The sequence below is a fragment of the Notolepis coatsorum genome, assembly GCF_963971535.1.
Source record: "Notolepis coatsorum genome assembly, chromosome: 1".
Lineage (NCBI taxonomy): Eukaryota > Metazoa > Chordata > Actinopteri > Aulopiformes > Paralepididae > Notolepis > Notolepis coatsorum.
In genome coordinates this window covers 126,605,786-126,624,141 of record NC_140165.1, presented here as the reverse complement: position 1 = coordinate 126,624,141, position 18,356 = coordinate 126,605,786, and the positions used below count along the sequence as shown (strand labels likewise).

Below are 18,356 nucleotides of genomic sequence, written 5' to 3'. Positions count from 1 at the left end.
TACCAGTTGTGAATATATGAATAGTTTATTTTCTAACAATAAATTTAAACAAGAAATGACAACATTCACACACCGATTGCAGAGGCGGGGTGCCGACCTGCTCATCAGGAGCAGTTGGGGGATTAACGTTAGGTTATGGCTATAACCAAGTTCTGTTAGTTAGGGGCGACGCTTGGCATCACCTTACTGCACTATCTCGCATATGTGCACGCGCACTGAATAAAGACCACAATGTACCTTTAATCCCAATATTCGTCTGACCACACCCCTCATCAGCTTACCTTCATAAGCAGGTGTGTGGTCACCTGCTCTCCTCCTTCCCCAAGCTTTCACCACAAGGTGAGGTCAAGGGCTGCAGCGGCCGTCTGCAGCGGCCGTCTGATGCCAAGCGTCGCCCCTAACTAACAGAACTTGGTTATAGCCATAACCTAACGTTCTGTTTCGTTAAGGGGCTCAGCTTGGCATCACCTTACTGCACAAGGGGAGGCCAAGCGGAGCCGCTGGCTGACAAATACACCCCGCTGACAGCCCCCCAAAACCATCAGAACAGGGAGGGCCGAGCCCCCCTGACCCCCCCTAATGGAGGGTATCCCCCCTATTAGGGGCTTCACGGGAAGGCGACGGACCCGACCGTGCGAAGAGGCACTCAAGCAACTCAACGCACAGGGTGAGCAGACCGTGGCTTGACCCCACGACTACACACACACACAACCCGCATGCCACCCGGGAACGAACGGAGGAACAACCTCGTTACTGCCCCCAGAATCACGGGGTCAAGGGCAAACCCAACCCCGTGGCAAGACCGTAGCAGCGGAGCATGAAGGAAGACCCAGACCCACCAAAAGGACTGGACTCCCTAGAATGGGGGCCCGGAGAAGTCCATGATGCCAGCATCAAGACCCCACCAGGTGGGCACGCAGTGCCCCGCCCCCCACATCGCCAGCGTATTCGGGCAAAGGCCCCTCAGTTACTGCACCTGGTATTCCCAGGCGGAATCCCATCCAAGTACTAACCAGGCCAGAACCTGCTTAGCTTCCGAGATCGGACGAGATCGGGCGAGTTCAGGTTGGTATGGCCGTAAGCCGAGCGGGCCCTGTCCCCCCAACAGTACACCGCCTGGCACACTGACCCTGCAGAACAGGCAGTCAGCATGGCCGTAAGCACACAAAAAAGGTTAACCAACGGAAGCAGGCAGCGCACCGGGGAAAAACCAGGCAACAGGCTGTTAACCCTAGCCTGGAGACTGCGGACGAGACAGGCGCCAGAGGGGACAGCTGAACACAGCCGCCCCGGCGGAAGGAGCGTAAGCTGGCGGTGTTGCATGACCAAGCCTCCATTTAAAAACCCCCACCCAGAGGGGTCGAGGCAGAGAAGGCTGACACGATTGGCAGACGTCATGAACGTGCAGGGGCACCCTCAACCGGTGAACCCGGGAGTTGACACTGCTCCAACACACCAGGGAATCAACCACCTCGGTGTTACCCAATGCGGTGGTTGTTCCTATAACCCCTCAAGAAAAAACTCCAAAACACACCTGCGGGTATACACCGGCTATACCGCAGTACAAGTGTTTCAGTTTTCAAAAAAGGGTTAACCCAGGCCTACGGGTCGCAAACATCACTTCGGACCGGGCCTGGCGGTACGGGAAGCACAGGGTCACCAGAGGAGGTCAAAAAACCACCCCCACAGGCCCCTCTTCGCCATGCGTGAGAGAGGAGCGAAAAATAATGGAGAACCAGCCCCTAAGCACACCGTACTTGGTATTCCCAGGCGGTCTCCCAACCAAGTACTAACCAGGACCAACCTGTGTAGCGGCCGAGATCCGACGAGATCGAGCGTGTACAGAATGGCATGGCTGTAAGCCATTACGACAGTGCTGAGTAAAAACGTACCCAACCAGGGTCTCCATAGCGCTTAACCCTGTGACACCCAGACCGACCTGGCATTTTTCCCCCTGAAAAAAACCCAAGTCCCTCAGGGTACCAGAACAGCAGATCTGCATCCCCGGCGGACAACGGGTTCAACTGATCTGGACCAGCGTGACCAGAACCAGTCCCGTGCCCTAACCACGCCGACATGCCTACTCCAGGAGAAGGGCAGATATGCGTGTCGATCTTAACATGAAAAGAAGGCGCCACCCAGACGTTCGGGCGAACCGCGCCTGGTGGCCCACCCCAAGGGCGTGAGACCCCTCTACATATGTTCAGATCCATTCCGTCATCATCCCCCAGACATGAACGAGAATCCGTCGAAAAACCAACCCAGGTCATGGGATTTGGTCGTCGGAAGAGGAAAAACCCCCATCTCAGTTGCTTTATAAAAACGCTGTTTCAACCACAAGCAACCAAGGCGTGCCAGTCAATCGCCTATTTACAGCGAGCTAGCACTATACGTGCGTCGGGACACACCCCCATCAATGAACAGGCTATTTAGACCTGTCATTGAATCCCCAAGGCGCCCAGGGGAACGACAAGAGGGGTGTGACACTCCCTAACTCCAACACTTCTGGAATAGAAAGAAGGAAGCATCAACAGTATGTATCCCAGTCTACACAGCCGGGGTAAAACATTTTCACATTTTTACATCCCACCACCCTCCCATAGGAAGGAGACGGGGATCCCCAGAGAGACTTCCCATTTACAGATTGAAAAGAATATATTGCACCTTGAGCCATGTAAAAAATTGGTTTTAGGGCTCTCCGGGGAAGAGGCACTGAACCCATACACACTCAATAATCGAATTGAATCGAATACATATACAATAGAATAGGACCCTTCTAGAGGGTCCACTCACTTTGACAATCTGAGGAGGAAGGCTCTGTACTCTGATGGAGGCTCCCTCACATGGAAGAAGGAGTCCGAACTCACAGAAGGCCCGAATAGGCGCTTGTTGAGGAGGAGCCCTGACCACCCCCCCGAAACAGATCCATCACATGGACCTGAACAGCACACGGAAGTCCTACCAACAGAGACGCGCACGGTGACGTACTCTATGGCGGGGGAATTCCTGCGGTGCACACGCCCAATATACCAGGCCGTGGGACCAGGAAACCCCCCCCCCCCCCCCCCCCCGTAACGTGCCGAACAGCCACGTGACGGGAACCTTGAAGGACAGGGGGTGTACCCCTGACCGACAGAAACAAGGGGGAGAGGAAAGGTTACCAGTTCACCCATTTACGACCCCACACCCATGATACGATGTAATGACAAAAAGAGAATATGACACAGTCATAGTCAGCTCTATGAAGCGTTTGACAGCTCCACACAGCGCATGAGCTAACCTGCTATCTGATTTTTACTAAGGAAAAACACAGAATAGAGAGGGCTCTAAGAGCCCCGGTCCAACATACACATGTGCTTCTGTGGCCAGTCCAACCCAGTTGTAGGTCACATGACACACACAACCCATCATCACCTACAAAAAATGGCAAAAAACACTCAACAGAGGAACGCCGTTTTTCACAATGAGAGAATACATCATTCTCGATTAGTATCGGCCACAGGCCTTGCTAAGCACACATGACAGCGACCAAACCATTTTTTCTTTTAGGAAAATAAAGTTTCTCCAGCAGATTTAGCACAACCTCAGCAATCAAGCTAAGAGTTACATCGCATCCCTACCACACAAAAGACACAATTAGTGCACAAACATGTCTGATAGGAGGATGAAAAAGTCCCCAGGGAACCGGGGGGAAACACAATCCTCTTATTTTACCCTCAATACGGCCAGTTAAAACAGGAAAACCTGTTAATATGTGAACACACTGTTCATTGTCATCACAGGCTGAGAAAAGGACATTCTTTTACTCACTTGTCACCAAGCATAGCTTCATAGGTTAGTTACCTTAGTTGTGAGTACACGGTACATATAAACACCATGATGTTTCTCACACAACAACCAGATCATTACATCCCGATTTGCACGGAGAAGCTAACTGCCAGGGACAAAAACAGCTCACACATAACCCGCGCCGTATCCCAAATGCATTGCAGCAACACACGTTTTGGAAAAAACATCGTTATTCACAATACATTTAGAAAAGTAAAACCAGAAAACGTGTTATAAGGTCTGGTCAAACCTGTTCCTACCCGGAACGTAGATCAGCGAAGTGCAGTCACAGACACCGTAGGAACACAGCCGCTCCTGTGTTGTTCGAACTGGGCAGCGTCGCCGCTCCAACCCGCACTACAGTCCTTTGTTGATGCAACCTTGCCGTCCTGGCTCAGGGCAGGGTCGACGAAACATCCCCTGTCAAGGATGACGTCGTAGTCAAGAGTGTAAAACATGTTAAAATCAAAGCACGTTCAACAGAATAGCATCAAGCTAACGGCCGCTCCAACCGTTCGGGTGCTACTGCTTCTGCTCGCGAGACGCCGAGCTAACGACGCACGCGATCAGAAGCGAGCCCACGGCGGCGCGCGAGAAGCTAAGCTACCCCGTGCCAGGCCATGGTCTATAGCAGCAAGCTAACGTTACCTAGCGATCACGACATGCTAGCACCGCAGCTAACAGCTGCTGGCTAACAGTAGGCCCAACCTGAGCAGGCCATGCAGCGATCCCAGCAGGCTAACGCAGCAGTTAATAGCTGACTGGCTAACCGTAAGCTAAGCAGCTATCAATTGAACCTGTAAACAATGACATAACACTCACCCAGACAGGCCGCCGTTCTGAACCTCTCCTCATTTTTTAAGAGAAAAGAGAAAACAAGATGTCAACACCGCTTCACAACGGTGATTTTACCAACACCCGACGGAATCAGCACAATACCAACTGGCCTGTGTAGCTGACTTTGAACATGAATCTGCCGCTATCGCACATTCATGCACATATCCCCTCGTGAAGGAATACTCTCATTTGGATATGAAAGATGGGGCCTTAACACGGTGACAGAGAGAATCCACTCGTCCAAAACACACAGGGATCACCAGTGTTAATGGTCGCGGCCCACTAGTTAAAACTATAATGGTCTTCAGACCAAGGCCTTCTGTCGCCTAGGTGGCTGAACAAAGGACCCTAGCCTGGGGCCGGTTTCCATAAACATTGTCAAGTAGCCCCCATAGCACTAACAGACAAGTGGAGCCTGCCAGCAAAACACTACTCACCCAACCTGGAACGCACCGCTTCTCACAACAGCGGCATGTCCGACAGTTCAGCTGTGGCCTGACAGGTTTCACCCCAACAAACACAGCAAGGAACTGCAGTTGAGAAGCATGCAGCGGCGTGCTCCCAATACGAAAACCGGTGGAGGATTTTTAGAATGATCAACATCTTCCAGACACTCCAGTACGAAGACAATATCGCCGTATTTTCTCGAAAATAGTGAGAGAGAAAATAAAGATATGATGTCAACGTATCCTTGTTTCCCAAAGCTGTTCCTAATCCAATTTCTTCCATCATGGTGTCAAGTGTGGGGATCTACCGAGGCACTTATTCCTTGTGGTGAAAGCGAGAAGGAGGAGAGCAGGTGACCACACACCTGCTTATGAAGGTAAGCTGATGAGGGGTGTGGTCAGACGAATATTGGGATTAAAGGTACATTGTGGTCTTTATTCAGTGCGCGTGCACATATGCGAGATAGTGCAGTAAGGTGATGCCAAGCTGAGCCCCTTAACGAAACAGAACTGCTTTGCTTAAGGACACATCGACAAGCTGCTTGGGATGAGTGGGAATCGAACTGGGAACCTTTCAATTACCAGGCGACGGCTCAACCTCCTTGAGCAAAGATAATGCAGTGAAAAAAAAGTAAGATAAGATAATAAACAAAACGGTCTTTTGTCTGAAAAGGAATAGGAAGAAGCAATATTATGCTCATCAGGTCCTACCGACTTATAAGAAACTTAATATGTGTGAAGCATATAAAAAAAATAGTAAGTGTGCTAGGCCAACCAGCCAGGAGTAAATAAAGGTAAAAAAAGAGAAGTGTTCTATAAGAGGGGAAGTAGTTAGCTATTTTTAGAAGATGTGAAAACAGTGTTTTGGACTTTCCAAATAAAGCAGGTGCAAAGCTTTATTTGGGACTTTCCCTGATGCTTTAACCTCACGCTGAATTCCTGTTGTGCTTGTTTAGGACATCCATAAGGACCCGCCATATTATGACATCCCAGACACACCCTATAGGATAACTGTCCCCGACACCTATGAGGGCAGAGAGGTGAGTCGGGACTGCTGTTACACTAATGACCACCAGGTGGAGGCAGAGTATTGGTTTTACATTGTTACCCCTTTCTCATGCTCCGCTTCCTTCATGGTTGCATTGTACAGTCTGTGGTCTTAATGTTTCATTTAGCCTGTATTGATAATGCCTACAGTATGTAGTTCTTTCATTAGGGACAGGCACACATAAATAAAATTGTGATAAAAATGATAATTTAGCAGTTCCCAACAAAACCAGACAATCCATGAACTACTCGGTGTCAACCATTTAGTCTTGTGTGGGGAAAAATAGTGTTGAAAGTCATTGAAACATTGTGGCGTCTACCATCCTCTCCTATTGTGTATAGGATATGGTGGATATTGTTAAACAGCTATGTTATCTCCTGTTCAGAGCATAGTGAAGGACTTTGCTGCTCGGTGTGGTGAGATCCTGAAGGAAGCCATGAAGTGGGCCCCATCCGTCACCAAGTCTCATCTACAGGTCTCTCACTCACTCACTCACTCACTCACTCACTCACTCACTCACTCACTCACTCACTCACTCACTCACTCACTGTCAGCATCAGATCTGGGTGTCACCGTCAGGTGTGTGTGTTCTGCAGGAATAGGGACTGAGTGACTAATGTGTTTTTTTTCAGGGCCAATACCAATTTATTAGTAATCAATGTGTTTAAAAAATTATAAAAATAATTAAAATATTTGTTTTGCTTAATTCAAAGCAAACAGAGCAATAACACTGGCAATGACTCTTAGAATTTGTGTGCGTGTTCTGCAGGAGTACTTGAACAAGCATCAAATGTGGGTGTCAGGACTGTCCCAGCACACTGGCCTCGCCATGGCAACCGAGAGCATACTGCACTTTGCTGGTTACAACCGACAAAGTACTACTCTAGGCGTGAGTATGACTCGCCACACACGCAGGCCCACACACACACACACGCACACACGCACACACGCACACACACACACACGCACGCACACACACCATGATGGTATTGTTGCCCGACTGTTCAGCACCAGATTAAGGTAAAGGGGTGGGATTGAGATATTCTTAGTTCCAAATGACACACTACATACAAATGAGTAACTACTAGTTAACCTGCATTGAAACACATAAGTTGTGCGTAACCTTTAAACGGTACTGTTTCCCACATATTTGTAGTTTAGAATGAATAGAGAAAACATAATTTATGTTGGGATTGTAGTCGTACTGCAAAGCTAACCATGCCTCTTCTCTAGTTGAGAAAAGTTGCAACGTTGTTAACCGAACACAGAGGCTATTTCAAGCAGTGAAAAGGGTCTGAAATGTAAAGTGGCGCACACACACACACACATTCATAACATAACATAACAGACTACAAACTCACACAGAATACATAACTTAGCCCACTATATTGACCCCACAGACCGCTTGACCGCTGGCCGCAGAGATTTGATGCTTATTAAAATGTTTCCAGTTGCCTTGTCAAAGCCACGCGGGTGTATTAAGTGTCTTAGTGTTCGTCGTGTGCTTCTGTGTATGTTGTTTTATTATTTGTCTCGTACTATGTATTCTATAGTAAACACTAGGAATGATTCTAGTTGTTTACCGTCCTTCATGTCCATGCATGCACGCGTACTACTCCCCGTGACCTCATGTTGCTTGCTGTGTGTTTCAGTATGTGTGGCCTGCGTTCCGCTGTTATCCGTCTTTTCATTTGCTTCATCTCTGTTGTGTTTTGTCTTCATTAAAACTGCAACGAACCGCCTACCCGGTTGCTTGGCTGGTTTGCGGATTTGCTGGTTACCCCGGTTACTTGCCTGCAATGGACTGGTGGGTTGGTTGGCTGATTGCCCATTTGGCTAACTGGTCACGCTGTTCACCTCCTCCGCCCTGTGCCCAACTGTAGGCTGCTTTCCCTCAGGTTGGTTCTGACCTCTGACCTCTACGACAGGACAGGACTCAGACATGATACTCTTAAGTAAGGCTTCAGTTAGGGCTGGGAGGTATAACATGTTACCATGTACCATAAGAGACGCCCAGTGCCGTGCATGCATACGTGTCTATTAGGGAGGCTCTGATATCCATAGTATCGTTCGATGTGTGCTTAAAAACAAATATCGCTCATCGCTTATGTGGTTGTGTGTTTTTATCTGTTCCGAGTATTCCAACCCCCTCAACGCTCATGGTACTTTCATTATTTGAAGATAGGCACATTTCCAACGATCCGTGTCTGTATCGGTCGATACGGGCAAGAAAAATATCGGACATAGGCGATTAATATGTTTTGCCTACAGTATATCACCCAGCCCTACCTTCAGCATAGAAGCAATATTGCAGTATTCAGTGTTTCCCACAGGATTTTGTGAGACTGTGGTGGGTGAACCTCGGATTTAGTTTTTGGTACATTTTAAAGTTAAATGCATCAATCTGGTGCACTTTGAGAGCAAAATAAAGAGGCTAGATCTATGATGAACTTTGTGCTCAAAACACAAAATCGACTAGACTAGTGCTTCCCAATCCTCTCCTCGAAGCACCCCAGCCGTTCCATGTATTTGTTAAATTCCACCACCAGCACACCTGATTCAATTTAACTAGCCCTTTATTAGTTGAATCAGGTGTGCTGGTGGTGGAATTTAACAAATACATGGAACGGCTGGAGTGCCTCGAGGAGAGGTTTGGGAACCACTGGTAGAGCGTACATTTGAGCCATCAAAGAAATGAAGCAAAAGTGGTTACCTGTGTTGAACTGGTTTATTTTTTGGATTACTATTACGACTACTACCACTGCCAATACTACTGATGCATCCCTATTGGCAAACTTTGTATTTAAAAAAAATAGTAGAGAAAAAAAAATTGATTTTTTTTTTTTTTTTTTTTTTTTTATATAACCTTTTTTTTGGTTCATTATACAACTGTGGGGGCTGCCACCGTCTAGGTAATTAATGGGAAACACTGCAGTATTACTCCAGTGTTTTCTATACACACGTCGTGGCTCGTCCTGACTGCTGTCCTCTCCGTGTCGTCCATCAGACCACCCAGCTCACTGAGAGACCAGCGTGCGTGAAGAAGGACTACTCCAACTTCATGGCGTCTCTCAACCTGCGCAACCGCTACACTGGAGAGGTGACGTCCGTTGAATGAGTGATTGCGTTTATATGAATGATCGCATTTATATATTGAGCTTTTCTAATCACAGGATGCCAAGCCGCTTTACAATGTCGAGGCAGTGTATAGCAGCCGTGGCTGTTATACACTGGTATCTGTTGATAGATATTAGAGACAGTTCCTCATTTATATTCCTAATTTGCACTTTTATCACACCAATAAACAGCTTTACATGTTGCTGAAACACTGGTGTGTGTGTGTGTGTGTGTGATGCCCAGGTGGCTGGTATGATCCAGTTCTCCAAGGCGACCCACAGCCAGTCAGACCTCAACAAACTGATGATCCGTCAGATGACTGAAGCTTTGGACAACAAAAATCCAGAGGTCTTCACTCAGGCCATGTTCAAGATGGCCGCCTTGCTCATCACCACCAAAGGCAAATATCCCTTGAAAGTTATGACCGTTTGATTAATGATTATGGACCCAAGCAGTGTATTTTTATTTGTATGTTCTTATAATCTAGTGATCACTTAATTCAGAAATTATCTTCATGTTTTACTCCCGCTCTCTGTTTTACATGTTTTTAGATTGTGAACCTCAGCTTCTGCACCACCTGTGCTGGTCTCCTCTGAAGATGTTTACAGAACATGGAATGGAGACGGCCATCGCCTGCTGGGAGTGGCTGCTGGCTGCTCATAATGGACTGGAAGTCCCGGTATGTTACATTCATCAGTTGTTCATGGATCCTTATACGTCACGTTTAGGGGTGGGACGATACGAGTAACTCACGATACGATACTGTGACGAAGTATGGCCCTCGATGGCTACAATATCACCATACACAATATCTGTGATAAACAATATATTAGACTACAACACATCACCATATATATCTATGTAACTGAAGAAGAAGAAAATACCCATAAAAGGGAAAAAAGTATGTATTTATTCACATAATTTACATGAAAGCGTATCAGATGATTTAGTGTGCGTCACAAACTGGACAATTGTACATGAAACAATGTTCAACAAATTGCATAGTGCCTCTTTAACACACACTGACCACAACTTGATTATTATTATTACTATTAGTTATGTCCCCCAACGGAAAACTTTGTTACCATCTGCAATGAAAATATACATACATCATCAGTATAAGAACAAACGTTTCCAGTCTGTTCACCTCATTCCAATAATTTTTATTGCAGTAAAATGGGATTCTTATTTTATTTAAAAAAAAATTATATATTGATACTTGGTGCCAGTGTATAGTGTCGAGACGAAGTACAACGATATATCGCAATATACATTTTTGGTCCCACCCCTACCCTAGTCACTTTTCAATACATGACATCTGTGACGGACATGGGTCTGTGTTGTTCTAAGCGTGTATCTCTTTAGTTCAGTGACGGAGACGGACATGGGTCTGTGTTGTAGAGCTGTCCCCAAAGCCTGTTTTTGGGATTCGAACTTAGCCAGGATTTTTCTAACGGACGTTCGAACCATCATTTTTAATCATGCAAAAAACTTTCTCCTAAATAATTTTTCTGGTTCAGTACTGTCGAGTCTTGACTTTAGGCACATAGCGCACATTTACGCATATAACATAGCGCATATGCACATATTGCTGCAGTTATTAAGAGTAGTAGTACCTACTTACTGGTCACGGGAGGCTTCAATAACGTTAGGATGATAATCCATTTCGTGAATAAATTTGTTGAATCATTTTTTTTTATTTATTTACCTCTTAACACTTTGAGCGCCAGCTATTATCGTCATCCTGTAGTCAATGGGCCACGCTAAAAGATAGGCATAGGCACACTGTGCGTCACGATGTTTGCAGAGCTATATCTATATTATAGCTATGGAGACAATACTATGGCTCATTTGACAGTCACTATCTCTTGTCCAACATGTAAAAAAGAGTAAATTCGTTCGCGTTGCTCGCCTGGACACGTTACTATTTCAAAAAGGTATATAATGGGTATTATGTTTCATCATGAATGCATCAAGGGGGGGGGGGGGGGGGGGGTCGTTTTTTTATGCTCTGATCGTCAGCAACGGCATACGTTTTGAATACTACATACGTTGATCGTTGCGATCGATGTGAAATCATTGTCAAAGTAGGGTTGATGTCTTATAGTCCTTACCTTTACTAGGAGGTATCCCAAAATGAATATTCCAATTGTCTTATCGCGATTTCCAATATTGATGTCCATCAGGTCCCTGACATGAAATGGCACAAAATATGCATCAAGTGTGTTCCAAGCATTCCAAGTTGCTCGAATGAACCGTTTCACTTGCCCGAATCCAAATTGCAATATCCAGAAATAGTATACAAAATAATTGGTATGGCTGAAACACCCTGGGTCCATAGCCTGAAGTCTTATATAGTACATGTCCAAATTTCATAGAAATCCGTTCAGAAATGAGTAATTAGGAGCGATTTTGGTAAACGGGGAGAAAAAGGAAAGTTCTGCAGTAAACCATTTCCTCATTGACTTCAATGCATTCGGCAGAAATTTCTCTTCCTGTTTTCGCTCGTGAAATTTCACCTAGATACCTGATTCGCTCATCCCCACGTGGGGTACCATTGGAAAGCCACACTCATTGGTTACAAGTCTGTCCAATAACTTTCGAGATCGCTAAATGATTGACGGAGCTAGAGCGTCGGTAGTCGGGAGTGGTATTAGAAATAATGTGTGCCGTGTACTTTGGCGCACGCCTCGCATATCGGCATGTAACTCGAGAACCGCTGAACGGATTTTGTCGAAAAATCGATAATCGGCAATCAACAGGCATCAAATAGGGCTTTAATTCGATATATATATATTGTATTAAAAGATAAGCACACCCGAGCCGCTAGAGGTCGCCAAAGTGGTGTCGGGCGCCGGAGGGCAAATCGTCCTCAAGAGGGCCCATATACGGGCCGTTGCGTGTTAAGATGAGGTTCGAACCCATTAATTAAGATTCGAATGCCAACGTAACGAACGAAGGTCTGAACGTTTGGGCTCAGCCCTACTGTGTTGTTCTAAGTGTGTATCTCTCCTCCCTCTCCCTCCAGTTCATGCGTGAGATGGCGGGGGCGTGGCAGATGACGGTTGAGTTGAAGATGGGCTTGTTCTCCGAGGCCAAGGTAGAGGCGGACCCCCTGGCGGCTTCGGAGGAGAGCCAGCCCGTCCCCTGTCCTCCTGATGTCACCCCTCACTTCCTCTGGATAGAGGTCAGTCTGAGATGCAGAGAAAGTTGAGGCGTTGTCATCGAGCGAGTTTGCCCGTCCTCCCGTTTGCACAAAGTGGGTGTCGTTGAACACTCATGACACAAACACGGAATGTGAATTAATTGAGTGGGTCTTTCATTGTGTCTCACTGTGATATCTTCTACCGCAGCCAAATGACCCATTCATGTATGTTGATTTGAATGGGAATGATCATTCTTTCACATCCAGCCCTGTGGTTTCTAAAGGAATCTCAGCTGTGCAGTGTGTGGTTATCACGGGTGTAACTGAGGGGTACAATTCCCTGACTGTATTGATAAGTATGGTATCATTAAACCACTACCGCTTTATGTACTTTAATTACTGGCCATACAGTACATGATATATAAATATAATGAACACTTCCCACAATGAACCGGTTCTACACAAAGTTGTCTTTAAGTATTTATTGCAGCAAAAGGTACATAATACTTCTCGATTATACTTTGAATGCACTTGTAAGGCAAAGGAATGTGCGTAGGCAAATCAACAATGAATGTCCATTCTCTGGTTACGCAGGAGGTAATTATACAACCTGAATCTTAGGGAATTATATCTATGGTACACTAGTAATATATAGCGGGAGATACTGGAAGGGTCCCCCTGGTTGTAAGCCAGCAGGGGTAGAAGATCTGTCGGTAGTAGAGAGTCTGGTCAACGATGACTAAGGAGACTCCAAGTACAGGAGACGGTGCAATAGCCTCTTGATCCACAGACGAATACAGCTGTTCTCCGTAGACTGTAGCTCCACAGTGAAGAAAGCTAGCCGGCCTCAGGCTCTCTGAGGCGCCGACTCGACTTGGCTCCTCGCGGGGTAAATCCAACACGTGCAGGCGTCGGCGATTCTCCGCTCCATAAATCACAGGACCAAAGCAAATATATTCCGGCCGCAAAGGGCTATGTAGTCGTCGGGTAGATTAATCCAGTGTACATGTCCACACGGTTCTCGTCTAGGTCTCCTCGGGTGAAGGCGCAATGAAAGCAGCCCAGCCTGGATAAGAACTCTAGCTAATACGAGGAAGCGTTGGGGATGCTGGTCACTGTAGAACTTTAGCCGCACGATACACTATACACAAATAGACTATTACTGACTTAATAGAAATATGTCGCACTCGACGGTATAGCGCCAAACTCTGACAATTCAGTTATTAATTCGCACGCGGTCTCAATGCTCTATTCTGGGGCCAAACAGGCCATACTTCACCGCACGGAGTATCGTGGGTGAGGCTTCAACTTATTGGGTAACTCTTAGACTAAGTGCTTCTGTATTCACCTGCGCTATATTTATATGCACGGTGAACAAACTAGTGCCAACGACATTTCTGTCTCGTATCCCTGGGCAAGGCCGGGCATGCACAGACATGTCTTGACGGTGACTTTGAACCTGACTCCGGAGGCGCGGCTCTGGCGCCGGTGGACCGCTGTCCAATAGGAGAATGAAATATTATGGTCTGGGCTAAAGGGATATTCCGTGTATATGTACAAGGAATATACAAGGGATATCAAACGATATACAAATACTATGCAATATATATCAATAAATAAATGTATATATTCGGTTTAATCTGATCCTTTGTAACAGCCGCCCCCTAATTAGTCCCACCTAATTAGCTAAGCAGAGACAGATTAACCGCACTGTCCACTACTCAATGTCTGTTGTGAGGGGTCGGTCAGTTCACAAAGTCATGGGGTCATGGTCGTCATCGATAGTATCGGGGAGCCTTGGCAGTTCTATTAGCCTCACCACGGGTCGGGTGTAGATCCGCCCTTGGACGAGCACTTCGGCTGCTCGGACCTTTCCGTCGGCACCGGTGATCACTTTGCTTACGCGGCCAGCCGGCCACATAGCTCGGGGTAGTGACTGGTCGATAATCATGACGACTGTTCCTTCTGTCAAATTGTCTCTCTCTTTCACCCATTTCTGGCGGGTCTGTAGAGACGGTAGATAGTGGAGTAGGAAGCTGTTCCAAAACTTGTCAGCCAATACTTGACTGTACCTCCACATTCTTCGGCCGTTCGCTTCTTCAGGCCTGTACATTGTCTGTGGTAGCGCGGGGTCCAGCCGCCCCATCAAGAGTGTGTTGGGGGTGACTGGGTCGACATCTGCTACATCACTTGAGACGTAACCGAGGGGCTTTGAGTTCAATACTCCCTCGATCTCCGTGAGGACTGTCATTACGACTTCTTCCGCCACGGTCTGGGCCCCAAGCACGGCGTACAGGGCTGTCTTTATTGAACGTACTTCTCGTTCCCAAGTTCCACCGAAGTGAGGTGCGTTCGGGGGATTAAACTGGAATTCAATCTGGGATGGAGCGAGGTGGGTCTTAAGTTCTGGGCCCATAGCTTGGAAGCTCTCTCTCAGCTCTCTTTCTCCGCCTTTGAAGTTTGTCCCGTGATCAGACAATAATATAGACGTTGATGTGAATCTTTGGAAGGCCATAAGGAATGAGTCTGTGCTCATGGTTGGAAGGAGTTCTATATGCATCGCTCGGGTGGTCATGCATTTGAATACAATACCCCACCGCTTCTCGGTTCCTCTTCCTTTCTTTATATACAGCGGGCCGAAACAGTCCATACCGGTGGAGTGAAAAGGCTTGTCGCCGAGTCGGAGGCGACAGGGAGGTAGGTCAGCCATCCGGGGTATACTGGGCTGCGCTCGCCACTTACGACAGTCTAGACAGGTTCGCTGGAAGCGCCGCACTGCTTCTCTCCCTTGCAGTATCCAATAACGACGTCTGATCTCCGCGAAGACTCTCTCTGCCCCGGCGTGATGCACATCCTCGTCGTATTTCTTTATGATCAGCTCTGTGACCTTGTGTCGGCTGTTTAAGACTATCGGGTACTTGACGTCATCCGGTAAGTCTGGAGCTCTCCGCAGACGACCACCCACTCTGATGAGACCATGGGCGTCGCTCTCGGGGGCTAGGTGGAGCAGTCTGCTGTCTGATGGGACGGGCTTTGCTCCCTGTAGACAGTCTAGCTCATCGGGGAACGAGTCTCTCTGGGCTCGTTGTAGTAGAAGAAGTTCTGCTTCTTCGTAGTCAGCTGCAGTAATGTCAGTAGTGAGCTGAACCTCTGGGTGGTGCCACAGGAATGTCTTTAGCTGCGCACTCTCTAGGGTGAGGCAATCGTCTATGTCGGGGTCTGTGGAGACGAGTGTGTTCAATCCACAGAACATAGATTTCTTGTTTTCGGCCTCCTCTTTACTCGCTTCCCGTGGGGTGGGTGTAGGCCACTCTTCTTCCGGGAGCCTGAGGAACTCTGGCCCGTCACTGCATAGGTTGTGACGGGTGAGGTCATCCAGGGACACTCCCCGGGTGATGACGTCAGCTGGGTTGTGTTTTGTGTCCACATACCTCCAGCTTGCTACTTCTGTTAACTCTTGAATCTCTGTGACTCTGACTCCCACGAAGACCTTGTATCTGCACGAATCAGACCGGATCCATGTGAGTACTGTCGTGGAGTCTGACCACAAGATTGTTCTTTGCACCGGAATGGTGAGTTCACGTTGGATTAACGTGGCGAGTTGCGCTCCTGCTAGGGCTGCGCAGAGCTCTAGACGCGGGATAGATTGTTGCTTTCGTGGGGCTATTCTTGAGCGAGCCAGGATGAAAGCAGTATGTATTTCTCCTCCCTCCTCTCGGGCACGCAAGTAGGCCACCGAACCGTAGGCTACTTCGGAGGCGTCGCTGAAGACGTGCAGGTCCATCTGGCACGTCTCCGGCCTCACTGTGGGTGGGAAGTAGCTGCGGCGTATGTTGACACCTGGGAGTGAGCTGAGTTCCGTCTCCCACTCTCTCCATGTGGATGCAAGGTGTTCGGGTATGGGGTCGTCCCAGCCCTGGTCCTTGTCCCATAACGCTCTTACAATCATCTTTGCTCTGGTGGTGTAAGGTAGAATACATCCCAACGGGTCATATTGTCTGGCGAGTGTTCTGTATACACTCCGTCTGGTGGTCGGCAGTGCAGTCAACCCTCCCTGCTCCCTGGCCAGGGGTGCGTGCCTACAATGGAGCGAGTCTGCCCTGAAGCGCCAGACCAGTCCCAATGTCATTTCCTGGGCCTCTCCTGGGATGGTCGCCATCCAGGTCTCGCTGCCCGCTGCCCTGTCCTCGGGGGAGAGGCTGCGCAATACTTGCGGGTCGCTGCTGGCCCACTGCCTGAGATCAAAGCCGCCTTTGATCAGGGAGGCGCGGAGCTTGAGTAGAAGGGCCTCGGCTTCTTCTGGCGTCGAGACGCTTTGCAGACAGTTGTCCACGTAGAAACTATTTCCTACACTTTGTCGGACCTCTTCATCAGCTGCTGGGTCCTCTGCGACGTGTTTTTGCAGTGCAAACGTAGCACAGCATGGGCTGCATGTGGTTCCGAAAGGGAGGACTTCCCATTGATAGATGGCTGGTTGCTCATCCCCGATCCTCTCTCTCCATAGGAACCGCAGCAGGGGCTTGTCCTCTGGGGAGAGGCTGCGCAATACTGGGGGGTCGCTGCTGGCCCGCTGCCGGAGATCAAAGCCGCCTTTGATCAGGGAGGCGCGGAGCAGCGCACGACGTCGCCAGTCAGTTTTCTTTATGTGTCCCGCTGTGATTCGCTTGTTAATCTCAGCGCGGTACACAGTCTCTTGAGCGGGGTCTCTGGCTAGGCGCCGCTCTGTGTTCAATAGATACCGCTCCGTCGCTTCTTTTGGGGCGTGGAAGGTAGGCATACCCTCTCGCCTCAGGAGTGGAGTTGCGTATCTCATCACTCCGTTGACTTTGACTCTCTTTGTCCCTCTTTGTCCCCTGATCGAGGAGGGCTATAGCGTAAATGTCTTCCTTGGAACGAATGTCTTTCTTTTCGTTCTTAAAGGGCATTGTCTCTAGTGTCCATAGCCTCTCGACATGCTGTAGGAGGGTGGTGTCTTCTTCTGTCACTCTGGAGTGGAGGCAGCTAGTGGCTGCTGTTCGGTCAAGAGACTTAGCGAGGGGGCCTTGTAATGTCCATCCTAGGCGGGTCTCGACTGCTGCAGGACAGCCTCTGGGCCCTGTGTGGACCCGGTCTATCGGGACTATGAGGTCTGCATGGTCGGAGCCTATCAGCAGGGTCGGGGTGGCACCGTCTATGAGCGGGATAGGTAGTTGACGCAGGTGCACATATTTATCCATCAGCTTGGCGATGGGGTAGGTGTACTGCGACAGGCCTATTTCTTGGCTGGTGAAAGCATTAGTAATCCTATACCGTCTCTCTGGCTGCCCGCTTGCTGCGATAGTGAAGGAGACATTCTCGCCCTTTATCGTCTTTAGATCTCTTCTTATTGTCCGAATCGTCATCTGGTTTTCGCTCCCCCGCAGCCCCAGCTGGGCCGCAGCGGACGCGAGGAGAAGGGTCTTCTCTGACCCGTCGTCAAGGACGGCGTAAGTGTCCATGACCTTGTCTTGGTAACTCAGTGTTACGCGGACCACCTTTAAGAGCACCCGGGCGCCCCCGCTGCTGGCGGGGTCAATGTACATAACACTTGCCTTTGTGCTGCTTGAGGGTGCAGGCTTTCTTCTGTTACTGTCGTGTAGGACATCTAGGTGGGCTCCGTCACACCGACTACACCTCTTCTTTAAGCGGCAATCGGCTGCCATGTGACTGCGCGCACATCGGTAACAGCGTCGGTTGGACTTTATCCATTGACTCACCTCGTCGGCGGTCATCTTCTTGAACGTGTCACATTGTGACAACCAGTGTTCCTTTTCGCAGTACGGGCACACCATCTTCCACTTCTCTTTCATCGAGGGGGTACTGTGGTTCTTGCTGCTCGGTACTGATTCTGATTGGTGCATGACGGTCACCAATCTGCGGCCATCGTTTGCTCTCCTAGGTCCCTCTCTGGAGCTTG

The 18,356-nt window shown here is 48.4% G+C and overlaps 1 protein-coding gene across 1 annotated transcript in view; it reads left to right on the top strand.

Moving 5' to 3' along the window:
* pi4kab (phosphatidylinositol 4-kinase, catalytic, alpha b) overlaps positions 1-18,356 on the top strand; it is a 121,338-nt gene that overhangs the window by 47,292 nt on the left and 55,690 nt on the right. The window contains exons 25-32 of the mRNA XM_084307327.1: positions 6,068-6,151; positions 6,545-6,634; positions 6,929-7,048; positions 8,043-8,057; positions 9,167-9,259; positions 9,520-9,676; positions 9,828-9,955; positions 12,305-12,463. Coding sequence (XP_084163453.1) covers positions 6,068-6,151; positions 6,545-6,634; positions 6,929-7,048; positions 8,043-8,057; positions 9,167-9,259; positions 9,520-9,676; positions 9,828-9,955; positions 12,305-12,463 — 846 coding nt within the window. The remainder of the gene's footprint in view (positions 1-6,067; positions 6,152-6,544; positions 6,635-6,928; positions 7,049-8,042; positions 8,058-9,166; positions 9,260-9,519; positions 9,677-9,827; positions 9,956-12,304; positions 12,464-18,356) is intronic.